The 25,169-nt window shown below is 46.2% G+C and overlaps 1 protein-coding gene across 3 annotated transcripts in view; it reads right to left on the bottom strand.

The window, feature by feature from the left end:
• Nucleotides 1-25,169, bottom strand: part of MARCHF2 (membrane associated ring-CH-type finger 2) — an 84,926-nt gene that overhangs the window by 53,274 nt on the left and 6,483 nt on the right. For 2 of the 3 annotated variants that reach the window (XM_044998596.1, XM_044998594.1), the window contains exon 2: nucleotides 11,766-11,995. In XM_044998596.1, coding sequence (XP_044854531.1) covers nucleotides 11,766-11,941 — 176 coding nt within the window. In that variant the 5' untranslated portion in view covers nucleotides 11,942-11,995. Of the gene's footprint in view, nucleotides 1-11,765; nucleotides 11,996-14,422; nucleotides 14,534-25,169 lie in introns of all 3 variants that reach the window. The other variant, XM_044998595.1, reaches the window with a different exon arrangement.

The following is a 25,169-nucleotide window of genomic DNA, read 5'->3' as shown; positions in this document are numbered from 1 at the left end:
CACCTAACCTGAAGTAGTTGTGAAAATGCAGAGATCTGAAACAGTGATGGCTGAGTAGGATTCCATTACAGCCACAGACACCCTCACACCAAGAGCCCTAAAAGCAGCACGCTTTACAGATACTATTGCATTTTTATGCTCTGGAATTCCAGACAGAGTTTGCTTAACTGAGCCTCATTCCCCCACCTAATTTAAAGGCATAAGCTGTTTCCCACCCACTGGGATGTCCCAAGTCTTGAATCCAGGCTTGGGAGTTCCCAGTCAGCTGCCACATCCTGGCCTCCACCCAGTGGCTACTGAAACTGGATGGGCTCAGAAGCGAGGGCTATAGCCCCAGCCAAGGCACTAGCAATGGGAGCTCTGACTGGAGGATTGCCTAGCTCCACAAATTGGTCCAGCTACGCTATTTAAACCAGGAGGAAGAACAGGAAGTTTGTCCCACCAACAAGGTGGTTTCCTGTTATGGCTGCATTGGACCCTGCTTGTGCCTGCTTCCTGCACCCAACCCTGTTCCTGCTCTGCTCCTGTCTCACTCCCGCCTTCACTCCTGTTCCCACTGTGCTCCTGCTCAGAGCTTGATCCTTGCCTCTCCTCCTGACCTTATGCTTCACCTCCAATACAGTCCTGGCTCCAGCCTGGCCTCAAACATCTGACCCTGACTCCCATCCAGTTTGACCCTTGGCTCTGGCAGTTAGCATCTGACCTCTATTCTGACCTTCAGCTTCAATTCCTGGTTCTGATTCTGGCTTGACTCCGGTTCTAGAAACTTGCAGTTGACTCTGGTGCTGCTTGGCTTCCTGCCCCACCCTATATGTCTGCTCCACCCATTAGATGTGTCTCCAGCTCTGCTAGGCCACACTGCCTGAATCCCAGTCCATAAGAGCTTGCTCAGACTGCTTCTTAGGGAGGGCCGAGCAGAATGGAATCAGCAAGGCTCACTCTTTCTTCGCAAAGGGAATTGGAGAACTGAGTGGGTACCCCACCTCCAGACAGACTACCAGGCAACACAGGCCTATCTTGCTCAGTTTACTGAGGCGAATCAGGCACTACACTAATGGGCTCTTCAACACTGACCTCTGGGTCCCACTTGCTGTGGCACCCCTCACGCAAGGACCTGTGACTCCATTGCTAGAACATTTCAATGGGCACCATGGAAAGTTCCAATGGTTTATAAATCAGTATCGCCTCCAGTTCCAACCTTAGCTGCAAATGTACTCTTCTGACCAGGCCAAGGTAGGCCTGGTAGTCAGCCTGCTAACGGGGGAGGCACTGGACTGGACCTCCCCACTATTAGAGGGCATTACTCCAGTACTAACCAGTTGGGACACCTTCCTACAGGTACTGTTGACACCCACCATGCTGGAATGGCTGAGGCTGCCCAGCAGAGGCAGGGTACTGCTGCCGCATATGCGGCCCACTTTTGCCAACTGGCATCGGACACAGAGTGGAATGAGGTGGACCACCTAGTCCACTTCCAAGGGGGTCTGAGTGAGGAGCTCAAGGATGCTCTGACCCCAGTGAAAACCCCAGCAGGCCTGGACACCTTTATAGAGCTGACTATACAACTTGACAACCAGTTGTGGGAAAGGCGTGAGAAGAGAAGTGAGAGTTTCCACTTACCCTGCATGCACCTGCTACAACCACCACACTATTCAGCACACCAAGCAGATGCAGATAGACTCTGCCCACTGGCAACTTAACCCTGAAGAAACCTCCAGGCTTGGGAGTCCCCAGACAGCTGCCATATCCTGGCCTCCACCCAATGGACATCACCTCAATCTATGCCTCTATTATGGCCAGCCAGGCCACTTCGTCTCCACCTGCCTGGCCTGAAAGCTGACTCAAAAGGGTCTGGAGAACAAGCCAACCCAGTCCTGGTCTGAGCTGGGCACAAAGGCAAGATATAACCCCAAGTCCCAAGGCTGAGTCCTGACAGGATCATGAACCGAATCCCACCAGGTGGGGGCACAACGCCAAGTGCCTGTTAGGCTAAGAATCCTGCACCAGACTTGACAACTCCCTGTGCATAAGGCCCTCATCAATTCAGGCACCGCAGAAAACTTTATGGACAAGACAACAGACCAGACCTTATAGTCCAAGTCTGTCCAGGACCTGATAGAAACCATTGATGGGGCCCCCCAATATCCTCAGGGCCTGTAGTCACTGAAACCATCCCCCTGGGAGGTCACAATCTGGGGGCATCAAGAGATGCTGCAATAGAGTGTAATATGCTCCCTACATTTCCCCCAATTCTGGATATCTCCTGGCTAATCCATCACAATCCCCTCATTCACTTGCAGGAGCCATGAGTCTCTCTTTCCTCAAAGTTCTGTCAACAGCACTGCTGGGATCTGATGGATGGGAAACACCCAGAAGACACCCAGGCCCCATGGGAGGTAGTGATTGGCCTAACAGAGATGGGAGGTGGAATCCTTGTTTAACTCCCCACCAAATACAGTGATTTTGCTAATATACGTGGACTCCCTACCTCCCCATCGGGACTACAATTGTTCTATAAACTTACAGCCCGGAGCAACAGTCCCATTTGGCTGGCTTTATGCCATGTCTGAACCTGAGCTAGCAACCTTATATGCATACCTCCAAGAGAATTTGGCCAAGGGTTTCATCCATAAATCCACCTCACCTGCTGGGGTGCCTTTTCTCTTGATGAAGAAGAAAGATGGCAGCCTCCATCTCTGTGTAGACTACCGGGCCTTGAACCAGATAACAGTGAGAAATCGGTACCTGCTCGAATATTCACAAAGCTAGACCTACAGGGCGCATATAACCTTGTGCACATTAGGCATGGAGACGAGTAGACGACCATCTTTTTGACCCACTATGGCCATTTTGAATATTTGGTGATGCCATTGGGCTGATGATGTATTCTTGGACATCCTAGATCAATACGTAGTAATGTACCTTGATGATACTTATTTTTTCAGACCGTTCCAAACAGCATACAACTCATGTTCGCACCATCTTGGAGAGGCTTCGCCAACATGGATTGTATGCCAAGTTCGAAAAATGTGCCTTCAACTGTGTTTCTGCTGACTTCTTGGGATTAAGCCTGTCCGTGGAAGGAGTTAAAATGGATCCAGAAAAGGTAAAGGCGGTCTGAAATTGGGTAGTACCTCGGAACATCCACAAAGTTCAGCGTTTCCTGGACTTCATGAATTTCTACCGCTGGTTCATGTTGAAATTCTCAGAGCAGACTGTTCCTCTGACCGCTTTACTCCATAAGAACATCCAGTTCAGTTGGACTCTGGAGGCCCAATGTGCCTTCCAGCACCTAAAACTTGCATTTACTAGCCCACCCTGATACTACACAAGCCTTAATTGTGGAAGCGGACTCCTTTAATGTAGCAACTGGAGCAGGGTTCTCCCAGAGGCATGGGTGCCAGCAAGTGATGCATCCGCATGCTGTTTATTCTAGAAAGCTCACTCCCACCAAGCAAAATTATGAAATCCTAGACAATGAACTTATGGCTATCAAACCAGCCTTCAAGGAGTGGCGACACTACCTTAAAGGGGCCTGACAGCCGGTCCAAGTATACACAGACTATAAGAATTTGGAATATTTATAGCAAGTCAAAGCCCTCAATCACAGACAGCTCCGATGGGTCCTGTTCTTCTCCCATTTTAATTTTACAATCTCCTATCATGCAGGTGGTGGGAATGGCAAAGCAGATGCCCTGTCCCAAAAAGTGGAGTACTATTCTGACCAGAAGAAACCCACCCAAGAGATCTCCTACATCCTAAAGTCCCATAACTTCCTCAGTGTGACAATGCTCCTGGACCAGTATGTCCTAATCTGCTCAGCCTCTGCCAATGGGACTTCCCCGACGATCAAGAAGCCATCGACCAGGAAGTGCATGAGCTCCAAGACAGACTGACCTTTGTGAAGGGACGCATATATGTTCCCCCTGGCAGTCTCCGTGTGGCAGCCCTGCAGATGTGCCATGATTCCCACTTGGTGGGGCATTTTGGCTGTTCCAAAACATAGTACCTGGCCTCCTATTTCTTTTGGTGGCCTCACAAGCACATGTAGCCTTCTGTGACTTACGTGTTTGCACTAAGGTGCCACACAACAAACCTTGTGGGCTTGCCCATCTCACTAGACTTAATCGTGCAGCTGCCTGAGTACAATAGAGATATAGCCATCTTAACTATTGTCAATCACCTGGTCAAGGATGATTCCCCACTCTGGCACTTCATGTGCAGAAGGTGGGGACCCGCAAGGATTTTAAAAATTAATACTGGTCACTCCAGACTTGTATTAAAATTTTAATGTTACAGTTTTTCTCTGATCGTAGATGGGTAGATGCTGCTGCCACCACCCAAGTGCAAAACCCCTTTGAGAACCCAGAAAGGTGCACTTGGGAATTCGTTCCTGTTGGGTACCCTCAAGCCCTTTCACCCCCTGCTCTGGGGAAGAGCGGGGGGGGGGGGCGGGGGAAGGAAAGGAAATCAGCTGTTGTCACCAGCTAATAAAAAATAATAATAATAAAATAAAATAAAACCCACATCTGCACAAACCTCTTGAGACAGAACACCAATCCTGTTCTTAAAAAAAGGTAAATTTTATTAAAAAAGAAAGAAAATACATTGGAAAACTCAGGCTATTGGTAGATTTAAAAAGAGCAAATACAAGAATTAAGCATCAAGAATAGCTTTCTTGAGGTGCAGGTTAAAGGTTACAAGCAAAACAAAAGCACCTGGGGTTAGCACAGAGGAATCCACAAGCCATAAATAAAAAAAGATAAACCTAATTGCGGCTTCCTAGACATTTCCTGATCTAGTTTCTGGAGAAGAATGATTTAGTTGGTGTTGGTCCTGCTTTGAGCAAGGGGTTGGACTAGATGACCTCCTGAGGTCTCTTCCAACCCTAATCTTCTATGATTCTAAGATGTAATCCCCTCCCATTGCTGCTTCACCAACTGTAATGGCCCCTTAATTTTGTGGCCATAAACGAGTTAAAAAGGGTGAAAAATACCAAATTGGGATGTGGTACAGCCCTGTAGGCAAAGTGCAACTGCTGCAACGCTAGGTCCCAATCATTGGTGTGCTTATTCACAAATTTATGTATCATGGCCCCCAAAGTCCCATTAAACTTCTGCACTAGGCCATGGTGGTAAGGGGTGGCAACCAAGTGGTTCACCCGATGAGCTTCCCAAAGACATTTCATGATCCCTGCCAGGAAGTTAGTTCCCGAATCCATAAGGATGTCTGATGGCCAATCTATCCTAGCAAAAATGTCTGCCAATGCCTGGCTCATGCTTTTAGCCCTGGTGGCAAAATTCATGAAGGTCAGTATGTACAGCTTTCCTCTGGGTGTTTTCTTAGGAAAAGGACCCAGAATATTCACAGCTACATGCTGAAATGGAACCTCAATTATGGGGAGTGGCTGGAGAAGGGCCGTGACATGGTCTTGGCTTTTCCACCCTCTGGCACACCTTACAAGACCAGACATAGGTAGAAACGTCCTTGCCCATTCCCTCCCGGTGGAATGACTTCCCCAAACAGTCTTTGGTCCTGTTCACCCCAGCATGGTCACTAGGGTGATCGTGGGCTAAGCGCAAGAGCTTTTCCCTATACTTAGTTGGAACTACCAACTGTCTCTGAGGATGCCAGTCCTCCTTGTACCCACCAGAAAGGGTTACTTTGTATAAGAGTCCTACTTCTACAACAAACCTGGACCTATCGGAAGAGCTGAGAGGCAGTAGGTCGCTCCGTGCCACCGTCCAAGCTACACTGAGGCTTTAATCTGCTTCCTGCTCTGCCTGGAACTGCTCCCTTGATGCTGGAGACATTAGTTCTTCACTGGGTTGTGGACTTGGACCCACTGGAAGCGATGCAGGTGATGGGGGTGTTTCCATCGATTGTGAACCGCTTTCCGCTGGTGCACTGGGTTGTATTTCAGGCTCTGGTTGAGCTTCTTCTGCCGGTTTAGCTGCTGCTGCTGCAGGCGCAGGCTCTGTGGCGCCCTTTGGTGCTGGCTCCCCTGACTCTGGTGGGGTTGCAAGCACGGGCTCTGGTGCTGACTGCTCCGCCAGTTCTGATCCTTGGGCTAGTTCTGGCTGAGTCCCAGGAACTGGATCTACAACTGCTGTCATAGACTTTGGTCTGGGGTCTGGTTCCACCACCTCTGGATGGGTCCCCAGGCCTGTGGTATCGGGGGACTCAGACTGGGTCCTTGTAGGAGGCTCAGGAATGGGGTTATGTAGGGAGGCCTCTTTAGCCTGGCTGCAGGAGACCATCCCCACCCTTTTTGTTAGCCTCGCATGGTTGGCCAAGTCTTCTCCCAGCAGCATGGGAATGGGATAATCGTCATAGACTGCAAAAGTCCATATTCCTGACCAGCCTTTGTACTGGACAGGCAACTTGGCTGTAGGCAAGTTAAAAGACTTGGCTTTAAAGGGTTGCACTGTCACTTGGGCCTCTGGGTCGACGAATTTGAGGTCTACCAGGGACTGGCGGATAGTTGACACCTGTGCTCCAGTGTCTCTCCACACAGTAATCTTCTTCCCGCCCACACTCACAGTTTCCCTTCGCTCTGTGGGTATTTGCGAGGCCTCTGGGCCTGAAGGCTCTTGGTGGGACCCCGGGGTGATGAGTTGCAGTCGGCCTTCATATGCCCCAGCTCATTACATTTAAAGCATCGCCCAGCTGACTGTGGGCTGGGGAGAGGTGGGTGGTTGGAGAGTAGGGTGGTAGGACGAGAGGGCATCTGGGGTTTTCCTGGCTGTGTGGAGGGCTCCTCATTGTGAGATGGGGCCTTGGGCTGACTTTGATGGTGGGGTGTTATTTTGGGTTGCCCCTTCTGGTATCTGCACCAACTGCTACTAGCTTTCTTCTCCGCCACCTCCACTCATTTGGCTCCAATCTCCCCACCCTCAATTACAGTTTTGGGCTTCCCATCTAGGATGTACTTTTTTATTTCCTCAGGCACACCCTCTAAGAACTGCAACATTTGTATTAGGAGAGACTGATATTCCAGAGACTTAACATTTGCTCCCAATATCCAGGCATCCCATTTTTTTACAATGCGGTAGGCATGTCAGAAAAATGTCACATCTGGTTTCCATCTTAGGGCTCTGAACCGCCGACGGGCATGCTCGGGTGTTAGCCCCATCCTAATTCTGGTCTTTTGTTTAAAAAGTTTGTATGCGTTCATGTGTTCTTTAGGCATTTCAGCTGCCACCTCTGCTAAGGGTCCACTGAGTTGTGGCCTCAGCTTCACCATATACTGGTCTGGAAGGATGTTGTACCCAAGGCAGGATCTTTCAAAATTTTCTAAGGTGGCCTTTGTATCATCGCCTACCTTGTATGTGGGGAATTTCTTGGAATGGTGAGTGGTACCTGGAGGAGGATTGCTAGGGCTACCTGGTTGACTCAGCTTAGCCTTTTCCAGCTCTAAGCGCTTCAGCTCCAGTTCCGCCTCCAAGCACTTCATCTCATTCCTTTCCTCCGCTTCCAAGCGCTTCTCCTCTGCTTCAGCCTCCAAGTGCTCCACCTCCAAGCACTTCATCTCTAGGAAGAAATTCCTGTCTTCTGCAGTTAGAACTCAGCCTGGGTTAAGGGCATCCCTCCATCCTGGCACCGGGATCTCGGGTTGGGGAGGGCTGACCCTTTCCCCCTGGGAAATTCCCAGTCACCCATCCCCTCCCTGCATTTCTGTCATGGAGCTGGATATCTGGGCTTGATCTGGGTCGGTCTTCTCTGTGGTGTACCACTTTCGGAAGACTGGTTGCTCTAGGGTTTCGGTGCCCAACCGCAACCTCGTGCACAGGCTGCCCTGTTGCCACAAAGCTAGAAAAAAAAATTAACTGCTTGTTGGGCTCTCTGGCTTGGTAGGCTGAACCCTTTGCATGCCTGTTCCCCCTCAGCCAGCAAAGAAAATAAATAAATAAATAAAAAACGCTCTGGCTTTGCAGGCTTCCAAAAGGAAAAATGTGTCCTTTTAAAATCCCGAGGTCTGTGCTTCTGGTTCAAAATGATCCCACTGCTCTGCCACCATGTCAAGGCTGATTCCCCACTCTGGCACGTCGAGTGCAGAAGTTGGGGGCCCTCAAGGGCTCAAAAAATTAATACTGGCCACTCCAGGCTTGTATTAAACTTTGAAGGTTACGGCTTTTCTCTGACCTTGGATGGGTAAATGCTGCCACCACCCAAGTGCAAAACCCCTTTGAGAACCCAGGAAGGCGCACATGGAAATTCCTTCCTGTGGGGTACCCTCAAGCCCTTTCACCTCCCTCCGGGGAAGAGCTGAGGAGGAAAAAAAACAAACAAAAAAACAAGGAAGTCAGCTGTTGCCACCAGCTAATAAAAAAAAAAGTATGTGCACAAACCTCTTAAAACACAGAGCTCCAATCCTGTTCTTAAAAAAGGTAAATTTTATTAAGAACGAACAAAAGAAAGAAAAATAAATAAATACATCGGAAAACTCAGGCTATTGGTAGATTTAAAAAGAGCAAATAAAAGAATTAAGCATCAAGAATAGCTTTCTTGAAGTGCAGGTTAAATGTTACAAGCAAAACAAAAGCACCTGGGGTTAGCACGGAGGAATCCACAAGCCATAAAGAAATAAAAAAGATAAACCTAATCACATCTTTCTAGACATTTCCTGATCTAATTACATCTCTGGGGTTTTAAAGAAGTAATTTTTAGGTATGATACAAATGATTTTTCATACGTGCCCCAAAGCTTCTTACAGTATTGCTGCTCTGTCCCCCTCTCCCCGGGAGAACCACCACAGACAGACAAAGGGGAAGATTTTTCTCAATTTTAAAAAGTTCTACCCTTCCCATTGGCTCTTTTGGTCAAGTGCCCACTCACTTCCTTTTACCTATGCAAAGCAGTAATACTTTTTAACTCTTTACAGGTAAAGCAAGTAAAGAATAGCTATTAAGAGAGATTTTATGGCTAACTGGCTGGCTGGATGTCCATAACAGGGAGCTACCCCCCACCTTCATTTATCACACACCTCATGAACATAGCCCACTTTGTGCCTTGTACCTGGTTACCTTCCTTTGAGGAGACCGCCTAGCTACAGGGAAACCAGGTCATCTGCCTTCTGGACTCCCTGAGTGCATTATTTCTGACAATTGTGCTCACTTAATTACTTGCTTTCAGCAGGAGGCCCTCCAATTGCTGGGAGTACACTCTTGTCTTTCTTCATCTTATCACCCGCAAACGAACGGCCAGACAGAAAGGGTGAACCAAATCCTGGAATAGTATCTCCAGAGCTACAGCAACCACCATCAGAATGACTGGCCCTCACTTTTATCCTATGCGGAGCTCACATATGACAACACTGAACATGCTTCCACAGGACGAAGCCCTTTTATTGCAAACTACACATTCCATCCCCAATTCCATCCTTAACTACCCCCAACCTTCCCTACTCCAGCCATTTCAGATCGGGTACAACTGATCCATTGTACCCAGAGGGAGCTAAAAACCCACCTGAGGAAGCCAAACAGGACAACAAGCGATATGAAGACCAATGGCAACAAAAAGGCCCCAAATTCACTGTAGGCCATAAAGTATGGCACTCAGTAGAGCTCCTCCATACCAACAAACTATCCCATAAACTCAGTCATCAATTCCTTGGCCCACATCGAATCCACTAACAGATCAACTTTGTCACCTTCAAACTCTACCTGCCTTGTTCCTTCAAAATCCACCCAGCATTTCATGAGTCCCTATTGAAGCCATATATGACTAACCCTTTTCCCCACCGGACCCAGCCACCTCCCATTCGGACGTGTGTGCAGGACCATGAAGAGTATATTGTCCACGAAGTCCTCAATTCTAAAACCAAGTAGGGTAAGCTGTGGCATTTGATTGATTGGGAGGGTTACAGGGCTGAGGGGCGTCCCTGGGAGCCTGCTGAACATGTCCATGCCCCCGAATTTGTAAGAACATTCCACAAGAACCATCCCATTGCTGCCATAAGAAGTGGGGTGATGTAAAGTCCCAGATCTTGAACCCAGGCCTGGGAGTCCCCAGACAACTGTCACATCCTGGCCTCCATCCAACAGCTACTGAAACTAGGTGGGTTGAGAAGCTACTAGGGCAATAGCCCAGTCAAGGCACCACCCATGGGAGCTCTGATTCGAGGACTGCCTGGCTCCACTGATTGATCCAATTACGCTATTTAAACAAGGAGGAGGAATAGGAAGTTTGTCCAAGCAACAAAGTGGTTTCCTGTTATGGCTGCACTGGACCCTGCTTGTGCCTGCTTCCTGCACCCAACCCTGTTCCTGCTCTGCTCCTGCCTTACCCAACCTTCGTTCCTGTTCCCACTGTGCTCCTGCTCCATGCTTGATTCTTCCCTCTCTTCCTGTTCCTGGCTCTTCCCTGCCTCACCTCCAATCCTCATTGACCAGTCCTGGCTCCAACTCCAGCTTGACCCTTGGCTCTGACATTTGGCATCTGACCTTGGCTCTGACACTCGGTTTCGATTCCTGATTCTGACTCTGGCTTGACCCATGGCTCTGGTAACTGGCAGTTGACTCTGATGCTGATCCTTGACTGCCTTCCCCACCCTGGACACCTGCTCTGCCCACTAGAGCTTATTTCTTCTCTGACTATTAGGCCAGACTTCCTACATCCCGGCCCATAAAACCCAGATGGTCTGTTTGCAGAGTGGAACATGAACTCCCATTGCAATTCCCAAGAAAAGAAATTCAAGTCTCACTTCCACCATTCTGCTCCAGGTTTGTTAGACAAAGCATTCGGTTTTGCCTTCGTCAATGTCTGTGTCTAGCTCTTCCTTCCACATATTCATAGAGTCATCATTTTCCACACTTCATCAATTCTTTACTCGTAGTTTATGGATAGATTTGAAATGGAATAGAATAACTGACACTCAGGTAGGATTTGAAACTAAGATCTCTGACCAACTCACTAGCTGAGTTGAATGTGATACCAATGTTCGCTGCAGAGCTTATCTGAGCTTTTTTCAAGCAAAAAAGTTTCAGCACATTTTGCTGCCATTTGCTTGTTGAATCAACAATCCTGGAGGTCTACTAAGACACAATTTAGTCTGCAGAGGACAAAACTGGAAGTCAGATGTGGAAAAAAGAATTGGCAAATGCTCTATAAAGATACAGCTTTAAATTTTACTAGCTTGGTTAGATTCAACTGACACACATCACCCTCTTTGACTCCCAGGCACATCAGACTGACCCTCTGTTCTGCCTGCTCATTTTTGTGAGTAGCTGGAATATTTAAATATGCAAGAATCCTACACTAGTTATATTTGAAGAAATCATGGTGTCCAGATATAAGTGCCCTGGTGTTCCAGTATGCTGGGGAGAAAGGACATTGTACAGTCTGCATGTGCACTTTTTACTTCACAAGCTTGTTGGAGCAAGGATTGTATTTTGTCTTATGTCTTTGGTGCTTAAATAACCATGACAGTAAGCCTAGTTCCTGGCCTTTTTTGGTGGTGGATGTCTCACCTTCACTGTAGCCCCAGCTGATGCCAGTTGTAGCACACACGGCCTAGGCTTGGTCAGCGCTAGGTAGTCTGGTTAGGATGCAATGGACATTTGAGAGCCTAATTAATTGTATGTATTTGATTAGTATTAGGTTCCATTTTAGGGTTTATTTCCCTGGACAGGTCTGGCTAAACAGATATCATCTCCAATGTTAGTTTACCATGAAGCTCCTGGGCAAATGGGCTGGGATATAATAACAGCTAAGAGCAAAAGGCTGATGCAGCCCAGCGCAAGCAGCGAGCAACGTTCCTTTACCTTTGTGCTCCCAGTGCTTTGATCACTGTTGAGAGCAGCCGGCCATCTTTTGCAGTCACTTGGGTGACATACTGTGGTCGCCCGATGTCGGAGTCCTCCACTGACTTAGACAAAGCAGCACTTCCTGGACAGTCACACAATGAGCCAGGTAGGTGGCAGCAGTCGCCTGTCGTCATGGCAACAAAGAGCACCTACTCCTTCAGAGACTGAATCTCAGAGTCATGATAGGCCTGGAACAAAACGAGACAAAGCCGATGAAGAGGTTTCTAAGCCATTTCACTCCTTGTTCAAGCTCCAGCTAGCTTCTCACACAACCAGCCTCTCCCCTTTCTCCTGAGGCATATAGCACCCATGCCATCAGACTCTCCTTCCCGCAGTGTGCTGTTTCTTACACTGCTCTACAAGTCTGTCACACAGGATTAGTTACCTGCAGTCAGTGGGCAAAGGCGGGACTGACTCCAAGTCGTTTAGGATCCTGCTCTGGCCTCAGCATCACTAACTGTGCTATTGTTACCTTGTCCTCCTACATACATGGGAACTGGAACCCTAAACAAAGCCTTGCACACTTGTCCTTACTGGCCCAGGCACAAAACTGACTTGTCCACCCTTGTGATAAAGAAAAGCCATTAATGATATTTTATTAGCCTGTACTTGTCCTTGAGATGTAGAAGTAGAATTTTGTGAGGCTGCCTTAACATAAAATTGAGGTTCCAGATGAAGTGGCCTTTTCATCCATTTTGGGGAGGATGTTATGGATTTTGCTCCCCAGGGAGAGTTCACAGTACCCGCAATTAGAATAGCCATCCTAGCTTGTGAAACTGAGCACACTGAGTGTGGAAATGATGGGACATTAATCAGGGAGCCCCATGGGGCCATTTTGGCCTTGTCTAGACTAGGATTTAAGGTGTGATGCTAGCATGTGTTAGCTAACATATTTGAAAAGTCTAATATAGACAAGTATCAGAGGGGTAGCCGTGTTAGTCTGGATCTGTAAAAGCGGCAGAGTCCTGTGGCACCTTATAGACTAACAAACGTATTGGAGCATGAGCTTTCGTGGGTGAATACCCACTTTGTCAGACGCATGTGATATAATGTAGACAAGGCACCTAATATACATTATTGTCTAATTAAAGCCCCCCTCCTCTCATTCTACCCCCAGACTTTAAGTGGACCACCCCCTCAGTGTGTAAACATTTCAGGGTCAAAACTCAAGGTGACACACACATGCAAAAACATGTTACCCCTCTGGCTTCTTGGAGGGCACTCCTTCGCCCCTGCTAATCCCTGCAAAGGGGGAGCTGCCATTCTGCCTCTCCTTTATCACTACTCCGTCGCTCTTCCCGTCTTCCTCTCCAGCCCACCCAGTCTTCTTCTTTACTCTCATCCCCCTCCAGGCTCCCTGACAGTGTCCTGCCTCCAGTCTATATTTACCTGCCCCCACATTTTCACTCCCTTTTCCTTTACAATACTGCACCTTTCACATTTTCCATCTGTCACCCCTACTCCTCTGCACCTCCTAAGCCGTATTCTGCTCCTTTTCAGTCTGCCTTCCACAAACCCCTGGATCTCCACACCCCTGCACTCCTTCAGTTTCCTCCATAGCTGTCAAGTTTTGTTCTGCTCCATATATGTCATTGTGTGCAAATTAATAAACTAATTTCCATATGTGCAAATAAATTGCTTATAACAATAAGCTTTCGGTCAATAAACCCTGCCACAAGCACTGGCAGGTTAGGACATGGAATAGCATAAAATGTGTCAGGCATGGCTGGTGTAGATGAGAGGTTGTTCAAAGGGGTGGGTGGTTGCTGGGACAAGTCAGTGTTTGGCAGCTGACTGGCATATCCGGGAAGGGCTCTGGACCTATGGGAGATCCTGAAATAACCGATTACACTGAAGTGAAATTGTTTTGCTTTCAAATTTCTGCACTATGGAAGTCAGCCAGGACCATGAACCAGCATAGTTTTATCAGTCACAGCTGGGCCTAAATCAGACTAAAACAGACAAAGAAAAATAATAGAGAGGCTGTTCCCTGGTTACATGCTTGGCTGGACATGCAGAGAAAAGATGAGAGCACGACTATTAAGGAGATTCTAAGAAGTCTTATTCAGAAGATTAAAAATGGAAGAACTTGTTTGGATGAACTTTCCTTTTCAGGAATTTACAACACCTTTAGTAAGTCCTGCACAGTGGAAAACCGTATCTTTCAGAATGGCTCTGTTGCCTTTGAACAGATCCAGGAGCAAATCTGCATCTCTACCTGACTTCCCTTTGGTTAGCAAAGGGCTCCCTCAATTCACAGAAAGTCTTATATGTTAATCATATTCTGAGTAATTCATAAATAATTCATTTACTCCCTGTACCCCCTGTCCCCATAAACACACACACCTCTGCTTTACTGATCACTCCACAAGAACCTCATTTGAGCGTTCCTGGAAAATGTCGGACACCAAAGGCCCTCAATAGGGAACTCATGAACAGTTTTCTAATGTTTCTGATTTGAATTGTTTAGCAAAACTATTTTTGGACAGCTATCTAGAGACCTTTCTCCACATCCTCACAGGAATCTTCCTGCACCACTGCCCAACCAGTTCCCACTGAATTTCACGGACTTTAATGTGAACTGGATTTGGCTATTTGGCTTTCACTCAACTCACCTCTGCCTCTTGGCAGACTGCGTCTGGGACTAGAAGTACATGTCTGTAACATTCTCTTGCTCTCTTTTTTTTTTTTTCCTCTTTTAAAAGAGACACAGGATCTCCCAGAGTCTAAAGAAGCAAAAAGTAAATCCCATCACAGATAATATCATTTACGGTGATTATCAAACCAGCTGCTTTGCAAATAATAAAAATGCATTCTTTTAAGTTTTTAAAATCTATTTTACCTAAATGGGTGAAAAATATATGCTCTTCCTGGAAAGGTCAGTTAGAGTTGCTCAGCCAAAACATGTGTTTTTTTGTTTTAAATCAGGAGAAAAATACCCCTTTGCACAAGACCTGTACTCCCTCCTAACATCCTGAGGATATTTAACACTGCATTTCTTCCATGTTCTGCATCTTGCTGAAATACATGCAGCACAGAATCTTCCCCACCCCCTGCCTCTATTCAGTGCTGCAGGGGAATTGACACACACTACAGTCTGTCAGGAAATGGGTGGCCGGTTACAAAATATTTGGGATTTTCCCAACATGGTCCATGGCAGGGTGTAGCCTGAAGTCACTGCCTTAATATGTATCTGACTAATGCCGTCCAATAAACGCAAAGGAAAAGCAGTTAGTATTTCACAGTTACAGTTAGTGGGGAAATAACTGAAGTCCATAGAGAACATCTCCAGTGCACTCCAATTCCAGTTTCATACACAGGTGAACATGTTGTATGCAAAGCCAAGTTTATCCCTTTCCTGACTTCCTAAGGACCTCAACCTCCTCGACACACTCACTCTCCTCAAGAATTTCCACAGCTCGTCATACCCAAACCCAATCCTATCATGGGAACACCAAGTGCTGTTTTCAAAAAACACCCCCTCCTTTTCAGTCACCCATAGCTTTCTCTAATAGCCCTTAGTAGCTGGAATTTTCCATGCTCAATGTCTGCCCAGAAATTTCTTTTTTTTTTAAGCTTACAAAATAAGATCTCCTCAGCTGTTCTGTGAGGGTGAATAAAGGTCTCCACAATGTTACAGATGGGAGTTTCACACACTCAACACCTGAACAGATCTGCAGCAAAACTGGTTTGGTTTGTAGAGCTCCCTCAGATTTTAAAAGGGCTAAACCACGTGTGTTAGAAATTCAGCTCAGCAGTGCGAGTTATGCCTAGGATTTCAGAATTCTCTCACATATACAGCGAGATTAGGTGGTTCTCAGATAAGTACTTTTTGTTTATTAATTTTATTGTAAAGCTGTTTGGGGCAGGGACCGAGCTTCCCTTTGTACAGCACCCAGCACACTGTAAGAGCCACTGAACAAACCACCAGTAATTCTTCTCCCCCTACCCCCACCCCATTTTACCTGGATGCAGTTCTTCCGTATTTTGGGAGTGGAGAGTGCTACCTTAGTGCATCGATACTAGAAACAAACTCTACGTTCAGGCAATGTTACAGTGGTGATTAGTGGCCAAATCCTGCTTGCCTTACTCACTTGAGCAGTCCCATTTGTGTGAATAAAGCAAGCAAGATTTGACACCTGAATACCATAAAGTAGGGAAATGTTTAAGTTCCAGTAACATTAACACACCCCAGAACACTATAAGAGTCACTGTGAACAAACCACAAGTAATTCTTCTCCCCCTACTGCATGGTGTCACTATAGAGCAGAATCAAGTGCCTTAATTATGCACTTCCCTACCTCAATATGCTTGGATAGCTTTGAAGTTAAACCATAACTGGATTTCCTGATGCTTGTTTTTTGGAATAATTACAACTAACCTGTGATTTTTTTCCCCCCTAAAATACTGGTAATTTCATAAAATCTCTGCTCTCAACCTTAAACTCCATGTTAACACGGTTTTATTCAAGAATACACTAGAAAGGTCTGCACTTTTTGCTGCAGTGTGACAGTAGGAACACTACACACACACGCTACAGAAGATAAAATCAGACCCTGGCGAAAGTCAAATTCTGGAGAGTCTTCCACAGACCCCTGTGCCTTTGGGTTTCTGAAGAGGGGAAGGCTGTTTTGAAATGGTCATCACCACCTCCCACCCTGTACAACTGATGGAGCTGGGGTAGTTCCAGACAGGTTCTCACAAAACTATGTTTTTGCAGATTCCTATAGCGCCCTGTAGTCATGTGCATTCTGGGGTGAGGAGATTTTGGTTTATTCCTCCCCCTTATTCCAGCATGTGCACATGTGTGTATTTCCAGATAGTCCTATGGTCGCAAAGCTTCAGAACTGGTTTAACCCAACTACAAACACTGGTCCCAAATTGCTGCAGAGAGTTTTATGGGCTGTGATTAATGATTCAAGGGCATAGCTTCAAAAAGCCATTCTCCTGCTTCAGCAACATGACTCATCTGGCTTAACCCACTGCATCATACTCTGAAAGCATTTGAAGAGATATCTGGCTGGGCCCCACACACATTTATATATAAATAATTTTAATACGTCTTTTAAACTTCGTTACAAACATGTACTCAGTAACACACACAAAGGAGGGATCCCCATCAGGAGATTACAAAAGTGAAACAAAAATGGAAGTTGCAGGAAAATACACCTGGAATTTTCAGGTCTCCAGATACTGGTTAACTCAAACTTGTAAGTCATAAGAATAGTACGGACCTGGAATGAGCATGCAATTGAGGAGAGCCCTTTCAGTATGAAGATAATAGTTCTATAGTGCTTTATGACATCAATCCAGCCAATCAAGCTCACGACAATAACTTACATTTGTACAGCAGCTCTCAGCCTGAAGGATCTCAAAGCATTTCTGTAGAGCACATGCATGGGATAATCACTCACCAGGCCACTTCTGGATTTCCTGGCTTGTGTTTATTTAATGCAACATTAAAGGTTGAGAATCTAAATGCACGAGAATCAGAACCTTTATGGAGTTAAGATTCCCATCATGAACTCACCTCTTTAGGCACTGCTTCATAGCAGTAAGTCACAGAAGGATAGAGCTGATCCAAAGATCACTGAAGCCAAGGGAACAAGTCTCCCACTGACTCAGTACACTTCTTATCAAGCCTTAGCTAAGGAAGAGGCTGTACCAGCACACCTTGCAGGCTCGAAAGGCAATGCCCACAGACTTAATGCCATAAGCTACTATATTTTTTCAGCAGGACTATTTGCCTCACTCATGGAGTGAAATTTCAAATATTCATAACAAATTACTCCAAAACATGACCTTCTGAAGAGCTAGCAAGCACTTTAGGGCAGGAACTGTCACTTTCTATGTGTTTGTATATTGCCCAGCAATCCGGCCTGGCTGGCTTCTAAGAGCTGCCACAGTGTTAGTGTGTTAAATAGTAATAAAATTAAGCCTGCCTATCTTGCAGTGGAGACAGATGACTACAACCTATAGTTCCTAGACAGGCCACTTTAGTGAGATGTTCCAGAGAATGTTTGAAGACTTGGTTTATTTATACTGTGGTCAGGCTTTAAATGGGCTTGTTTTCCAAACACAGATGAAGACAGTCTTCCATAGAGAATACAGTCTTAAAAAGATTAGAAAAACTAACTTGTCAAGCTCAAGCCTTGGCAGGATTTGATTTGTAGTGTATTTCAGTTTTTATGGGCAATATTGATCATTTATAATCAATATGTTTTATTACCAAACAATTTGAATCTTACATTTAGATATTATTTTCCAAATTAGACTGAAGTAAAGTATTTCATTTACTTGATTTCAATTGTCTTTGTTTCTGGAAACTAGCAGCTGCCTGCAGGTTGCAGTGTATTTTACCACTGCACTGTCACAGAGCTTGTAGTACATATTTACACACAGCACTCTCTTTTGCTCTTCAGTTTGGAGCCTACTGTGTATTCACACAGTGTACGCTTATTCCATAGAGGGAAGAGATTTTCTTGAAATCACCTTATATTGATATTGGTGGTTATAGCACAACCTTATCCCTGGATCAGTTTTTTGGGGTGCAGTCCAAATTGATAAATACTTACATTTACTAATTAAAACTGCATCAAATGGAAACTGTCTCACTATAAGAACTACGCTGTCATTACTATGGTTCCATAATAATTTCAAAACAGTTACAGTTAACTAATTATTTTAAGTGAATCAGACCTATGGTCTTCTCTTTGCATAACACTATTTAGACGCTGATAGGCCTTCATCGTCATAAAACATGAGCAGAGTATTGTTCAGTTGTCCAATCACGTTCATACACCTGTAGTTAATATTTTTACATTTTCCCAACATAGCAACACATATGCAACAGAATGTTAGGAACCATTAGCAAAGGGACAGATAAGTCAGAGACTATCATAATCATAGGTGCCAACTTCCCTTCTTTCCCATGGGTGCTTGACCCCCTCTCTGCCTCTGCCCCCGCTCCACCCCTTTCATAAGGCCCTAGCCCTACCCCGGCCCTGCCCTGCTCCCATTCCAACCCCTTCCCCAAAGTCCCCGCCCAAACTCCGCCTCCTCCCTGCCCCTATTCCAACTCCTTCCCCAAATCTCTGCCCCAGTCCTGCCTCTTCTCTGCCTCCTCCCCTGAGCGCACCACGTTCCCGCTTCTCCCCTCCCTCCTGGAGAGTGCTAACGCTGCCAAACAGCTGTTTGGTGGCGGCCAGGCGGGAAGTGCTGGGAGGTAGGCAGAGGAGTCGGGACGCAGCGCGCTCAGGGGAGGGGGAGGAGGTGGGGCGGGGCATAGAATCATAGAATATCAGGGTTGGAAGGGACCTCAGGAGGTCATCTAGTCCAACCCCCTGCTCAAAAGCAGGACCAATTCCCAACTAAATCATCCCAGCCAGGGCTTTGTCAAGCCAGGGCCTTAAAAACTTTTAAGGAAGGAGATTCTATCACCTCCCTAGGTAACCCATTCCAGTGCTTCACCACCCTCCTAATATCCAACCTAAATCTCCCTCACTGCAACGTGAGACCATTACTCCTTGTTCTGTCATCAGGTACCACTGAGAACAGTCTAGATCCATCCTCTTTGGAACCCCCTTTCAGGTAGTTGAAAGCGGCTATCAAATCCCCCCTCATTCTTCTCTTCTGCAGACTAAACAATCGCAGCTCCCTCAGCCTCTCCTCAGAAGTCATGTGCTCCAGCCCCCTAATCATTTTTGTTGCCTTCCGCTGGACTCTTTCCAATTTTTCCACATCCTTCTTGTAGTGTGGGGCCCAAAACTGGACACAGTACTCCAGATGAGGCCTCACCAATGTTGAATAGAGGGGAATGAGCACGTCCCTCGATCTGCTGGCAATGCCCCTACTTATACAGCCCAAAATGCCGTTAGCCTTCTTGGCAAAAAGGGCACACTGTTGATTCATATCCAGCTTCTCGTCCACTGTAATCCCTAGGTCCTTTTCTGCAGAACTACTTCCTAGCCGTTCAGTCCCTAGTCTGCAACAGTGAATGGGATTCTTCCGTCCTAAGTGCAGGACTCTGCACTTGTACTTGTTGAACCTCATCAGGTTTCTTTTGGCCCAATCCTCTAATTTGTCTAGGTCCCTCTGCATCCTATCCCTACCCTCCAGCATATCTACCACTCCTCACAGTTTAGTGTCATCTGCAAACTTGCTGAGAGTGCAGTCCACGCTATCCTCCAGATCATGAATGAAGATATTGAACAAAACCGGCCCCAGGACCGACACTTGGGGCACTCTGCTTGAAACCGGCTGCCAACTAGACATGGAGCCATTGATCACTACCCGTTGAGCCTGACGATCCAGCCAGCTTTCTATCCATCTTATAGTCCATTCATCCAGCCCATACTTCTTTAACTTGCTGGCAAGAATACTGTGTATCAAAAGCTTTGCTAAAGTCAAGGAATTACACATCCACTGCTTTCCCCTCATCCACAGACCCAGTTATCTCCTCATAGAAGGCAATTAGGTTAGTCAGGCATGACTTGCCCTTGGTGAATCCATGCTGACTGTTCCTGATCACTTTCCTCTCCTCGAAGTGCTTCAGAATTGATTCCTTGAGGACCTGTTCTATGATTTTTCCAGGGACTGAGGTGACACTGACTGGCCTGTAGTTCCCCGGATCCTCCTCCTACCCCTTTTTAAAGATGGGCACTACATTAGCCTTTTTCCAGTCATCCGGGACCTCCCCTATTTGCCATGAGTTTTCAAAGATAATGGCCAATGGCTCTGCAATCACAAAATGCATGAGGGGAGCTTGGCTGCTGGTGGGTGCAGAGCACCCACTAATTTTTCCCCGTGGGTGCTCCAGCTCCAGAGCACCCATGGAGTCCATGCCTATCATCATAGTGCCTCCATATAAATCCATGGGATGCCCACACCTTGAATACTGAGTGCCACTCTGGTCACCACATCTCAAAAAAAGATATATTAGAATTGGAAAAGGTACAGAAAAGGGCAACAAACATTATTAGGGGTATGGAACAGCTTCTGTATGAGGAGAGATTAAAAAGTTTGGGACTGTTCATCTTGAAAAAGAGATGACTAAGTGGGGATATGATAGAGATCTATAAAATCACGACAGGTGTGGAGAAAGTTAATAAGGAAATGTTATTTACTCTTTCACATAACACAAGAACTAAGGGTCACCCAATGAAATTAAAAGGCAGCAGGTTTAAAACAAACAAAAGGAAGTACTTCTTCACACAATGCACATTCAACCTGTGGAAACTCATTGCCAGGGGATGTTCTGAAGGCCAAAACTATAACCGGGTTCCAAAAAGAACTAGATAAGCTCATGGAGGATAGGTCCATCAATGGCAATTAGCTAGGATGGTCAGGAATGCAATACCAGGCTCTGAGTGTCCCTAGGCTCTATTTCCCAGAAACTGGGAGGGGATGGATCACTTGATGATTGACTGTTCTGCTCATTCCCTCGGAAACACTTGGCCACTGGTGGAAGACAAGACACGGAGCTAGATGGACCAAAAGTCATAACAATTGTTGGACAGACAATGACGGAGACATATTTGCACCTGAAACTTGTCTCACACATGGTCGATGTGTTGCAAAAGTTAAAATACCAGTTATGAACAAACGTGTTTGTTTGCCCAGGCAAAAATAATAATAATAATAATAAAATAAAAATGGAAGTGTCACTGTTCTGTCACAGGAAAAATAGAGTCATGTGTTAGTTAAAAATGGGGAAGGCGTGGCTCAACAGTATTTTAATTTTATATTGTTTTCCATGGAAAATTCTGAAGAAAGTCATTTATTCATGAATCAGAGGGGTAGCTGTGTTAGTCTGGATCTGTAAAAAGCAACAAAGAGTCCTGTGGCACCTTAAAGACTAACAGATGTATTGGAGCATAAGCTTTTGTGGATGAATACCCACTTCGTCGGACGCATGTAATGGAAATTTCCAGAGGCAGGTATAAATATGCAGGCAAGAATCAGTCTGGAGATAACAAGGTTAGTTGAATCAGGGAGGGTGAGGCCCTCTTCTAGCAATTGAGGTGTGAACACCAAGGGAGGAGAAACTGCTTTTGTAGTTGGCTAGCCATTCACAGTCTTTGTTTAATCCTGAGTTGATGGTGTCAAATTTGCAAATGAACTTAAGCTCAGCAGTTTCTCTTTGGAGTCTGGTCCAGACTAACACAGCTACCCCTCTGATTCATGAATAAATGACTTTCTTCAGAGACTAGAGTCTCATGAATAATGGACAATGATCCCTTGCTTTCACCGACCTTGGGAGGCAGGCTAATCCTCGCCCACAGACAACCCCCCAACCTTAAGCATATTCTCACCAACAACCACACACCGCACCGTAACAATTCTTACTCAGGAACCAATCCATGCAAGAAACCTCGATGCCAACTCTGCCCACATATCTACACCAGCGACACCCTCACAGGACCTAACCAGATCAGTTACAATATCACCGGTTCATTCACCTGCACATCCACCAATGTTATACGCCATCATGTGCCAGCAATGCCCCTCTGCTATGTACATTGGCCAAACTGGACAGTCCCTACGCAAAAGGATAAATGGACACAAGTCAGATATTAGGAATGGCAATATACAAAAACCTGTAGGAGAACATATCAACCTCCCTGGCCACACAATAGCAGATTTTTAAAGGGGTGACAGGAGCTACTCTGGACCTTACAAGATCCATATTTGATGCTGTGTGCTGCACTAATAAGAATATAAGAACTGCCCTTCTGGGTCAGACCAAAGGTCCATCTAGCCCAGTATCCTGTCTCCCAACAGTGGCCAGTGCCAGATGCCCCAGAGGGAATGAACAGAACAGGTGATCAATCAAGTGATCCATCCCCTGTTACTCATTCCCAGCTTCTGGCAAAGAGAGGCTAGGGACACCATTTAATGCACTAATATCCACCGCAGGTCCTCTGGTCTTCAGAAAGTCCATGGGAATTCAAAGCTGAGAGGTGGAGTTGGAATCATGGTGTGAAACTTTGGGAGCAGGGTAGTAGCAGGAAGCCAACTTGTGGCAGATTTTTTGGGAGCCAGGGGGGGCCATGTGGAGCTCCTGAATGGAAATTCACTCATTACTCCAAGAGTAAGTGCTGTGAGCTTGGGATGATTATACTGTATTTTTCACACATGAAGTTGAATCGCTGATATCAGTTCAACTTTATCTTTATAACGTAACTATACATTCACACACACTTTAACCCTGCAACCTTAACAGTGCATAACAAATTTATATTTTAAAGAGTTAATATTAAAGTTGTCCATACAAACCTTACCTCAGTTCCACTTTGTATCATGATACAAACTGCACAATCACATATTAGCTCTCGAATTCAATATTTCCTACATTTTCTTTAAATACACTCGTATAGCATCTTCACTGAAGGTAATTTAAAATTATCAGTACACAGAAAAACATAAGTCACGCTACATCTGCTGTATAAGAAGCAGCAAACAGTATTAAGTGTTAGCATACACAGGAAATTGCCATTAACTTACAATATTAACACTTTTCATAAGCCATGTACCAATCATCTTTCATTAACACATCAGTCTTTACACAACTACTATTTAATATAGTAACCAAAGTAAACCAATTTTATGTCAGAACTTTCTTGGAAAGAATTTAGTTTTCAATTTATTTACATCTGTCCTCTTAAGAATATGCCAATGACTTTTAAATCAGTAGCAAGTGGACCATATTGTACAGTACAAAGTCCCTTTGCACCAGCATTCTGCTCTGGGGGGGTAAGTGGCTGTTCCTGTATACCTGCCCAGTCTCAAGAGGCTCAGGGGGAGGGCTGAGCCCCAGATAGTCCACCCCTTCCAGGGGTTGTCAATAAACACAAACCAATTGCCCCTCAGATGTGGGCAAGTTCTCCCAACTAGGCTCACTGGCTAGTGTAAAGGCATCACAAGTGGATCCACAACAGGTCCTCCCTTCCTCCCTCCTGGGAGGGGTCACCAGGCAGTGATCAGCTGAGCAGTTTTTAATCTTTAGTTAGCCCTTGCTCCAGGAGCTGAAGACTGGAGACCTACTCTTCTCACAAGTGTGCCACTGACTGGGCTGGGCTTCTCACTTTTAAGCTCTTCCTTCTAATTCTGACATCTCTCACAGGTGCACTGGCAGGGCAGGGTAGGGTACCCTTAGCCATGGACAGTGCATGAGCCCCTGCTTCGGGGAGGCTAGCCATGCAGCCCCGTCCCTTCTGCCCAAGCCCGATCCCCCCAAAGCCTGCCAGAGCCCCGAGCCCACGGCTGGAGAAGCCCCATCCGAACAGTCCTGGTCTGCTTGCTGGCCCCAGTGCCAGGCTGCTCACTGGCCCCAACCACCTGCTGGTATCTGGCTGGAGCTGAGCTGGCACCAGTTTTGGGGAGCGGGCAGGGCCAGGGCTTGGCTTGGGAGAAGCTTAGCCTTCCCTGGCCTATTATACCTGATGCATTAGTTTATTAACTCTGTGTTGCCCAGTAGGGGGGTTGTACAGCCCACCACACCTAGCAATGAGATCACCTATTGGGACTGACCAGGTGGTCACCTGACAAAGGGCCTGGAAGGTTAAAAAGGGCAGGACGCTCCTTCAGCTTTAGCTTGTGAAAACGGCTGAAGAGAAGAGCTGCATGTAGGGCCCAAAGCGGAAGGCTGCTCCTCTGAATAAAGAGGACTTCCAAGGACTCCCAAGGGAAGGATGAGCTAGCCAGGGGCACTGCATTTAGGATGTTTGAGGTTTTCTAGATTATCTGTACTCTCTTATGCTTTATTTGTTAATTAAAGAGCAATGGTGTTAGACACTTTTATACAGAATTTTGTGCATGTTAAGTGTTACACCTACCACCAGCCCCCCTGAAGAGGAGAGAGACAGAAGGCTCACACCTTTGGGTGGTGTTCTCCTGTAGCTTAAACATAGCCTCTCCCAGAAGTCTGAGGCATCAGCACTGGTTCCAGGGACTGGACCGAGGAACCGCATGGTCTAAGCTATCCGAATGGGGGCGCTAGACAAGGGATCTGCATCCCAAGTGTGTGCCCCGAGACCCAAGACAGGGACAATGCCTGGGCTCTGTTCAGACTCCAGATGCTAAAAAACACATGAGTATTCAATGGTAGATCCCTTCACAGCAATCTGGAGGGCTGCCAGCAAGGGGAACCCGATTTGATCTGTGGCATCTTTTCTACGAACTTCGATACACATATATGATAGTATAAAGATAGAACATGAGATCATGCAACTGAAGATTGTTACAATGTTACAACAGAAGGCTACAGTTTCATGTTCAACCTTAACATTAGCACTTCCTGAAATGAGTTCTGAACTGTGCAACACTAGTGTTCATTAACAGGTTTGTTTTGCATTTAATTAA

Source organism: Mauremys mutica, chromosome 24 (genome assembly GCF_020497125.1).
Source record: "Mauremys mutica isolate MM-2020 ecotype Southern chromosome 24, ASM2049712v1, whole genome shotgun sequence".
Taxonomy (NCBI): Eukaryota; Metazoa; Chordata; order Testudines; family Geoemydidae; genus Mauremys; species Mauremys mutica.
This window is presented reverse-complemented; position numbering and strand designations above follow the sequence as displayed.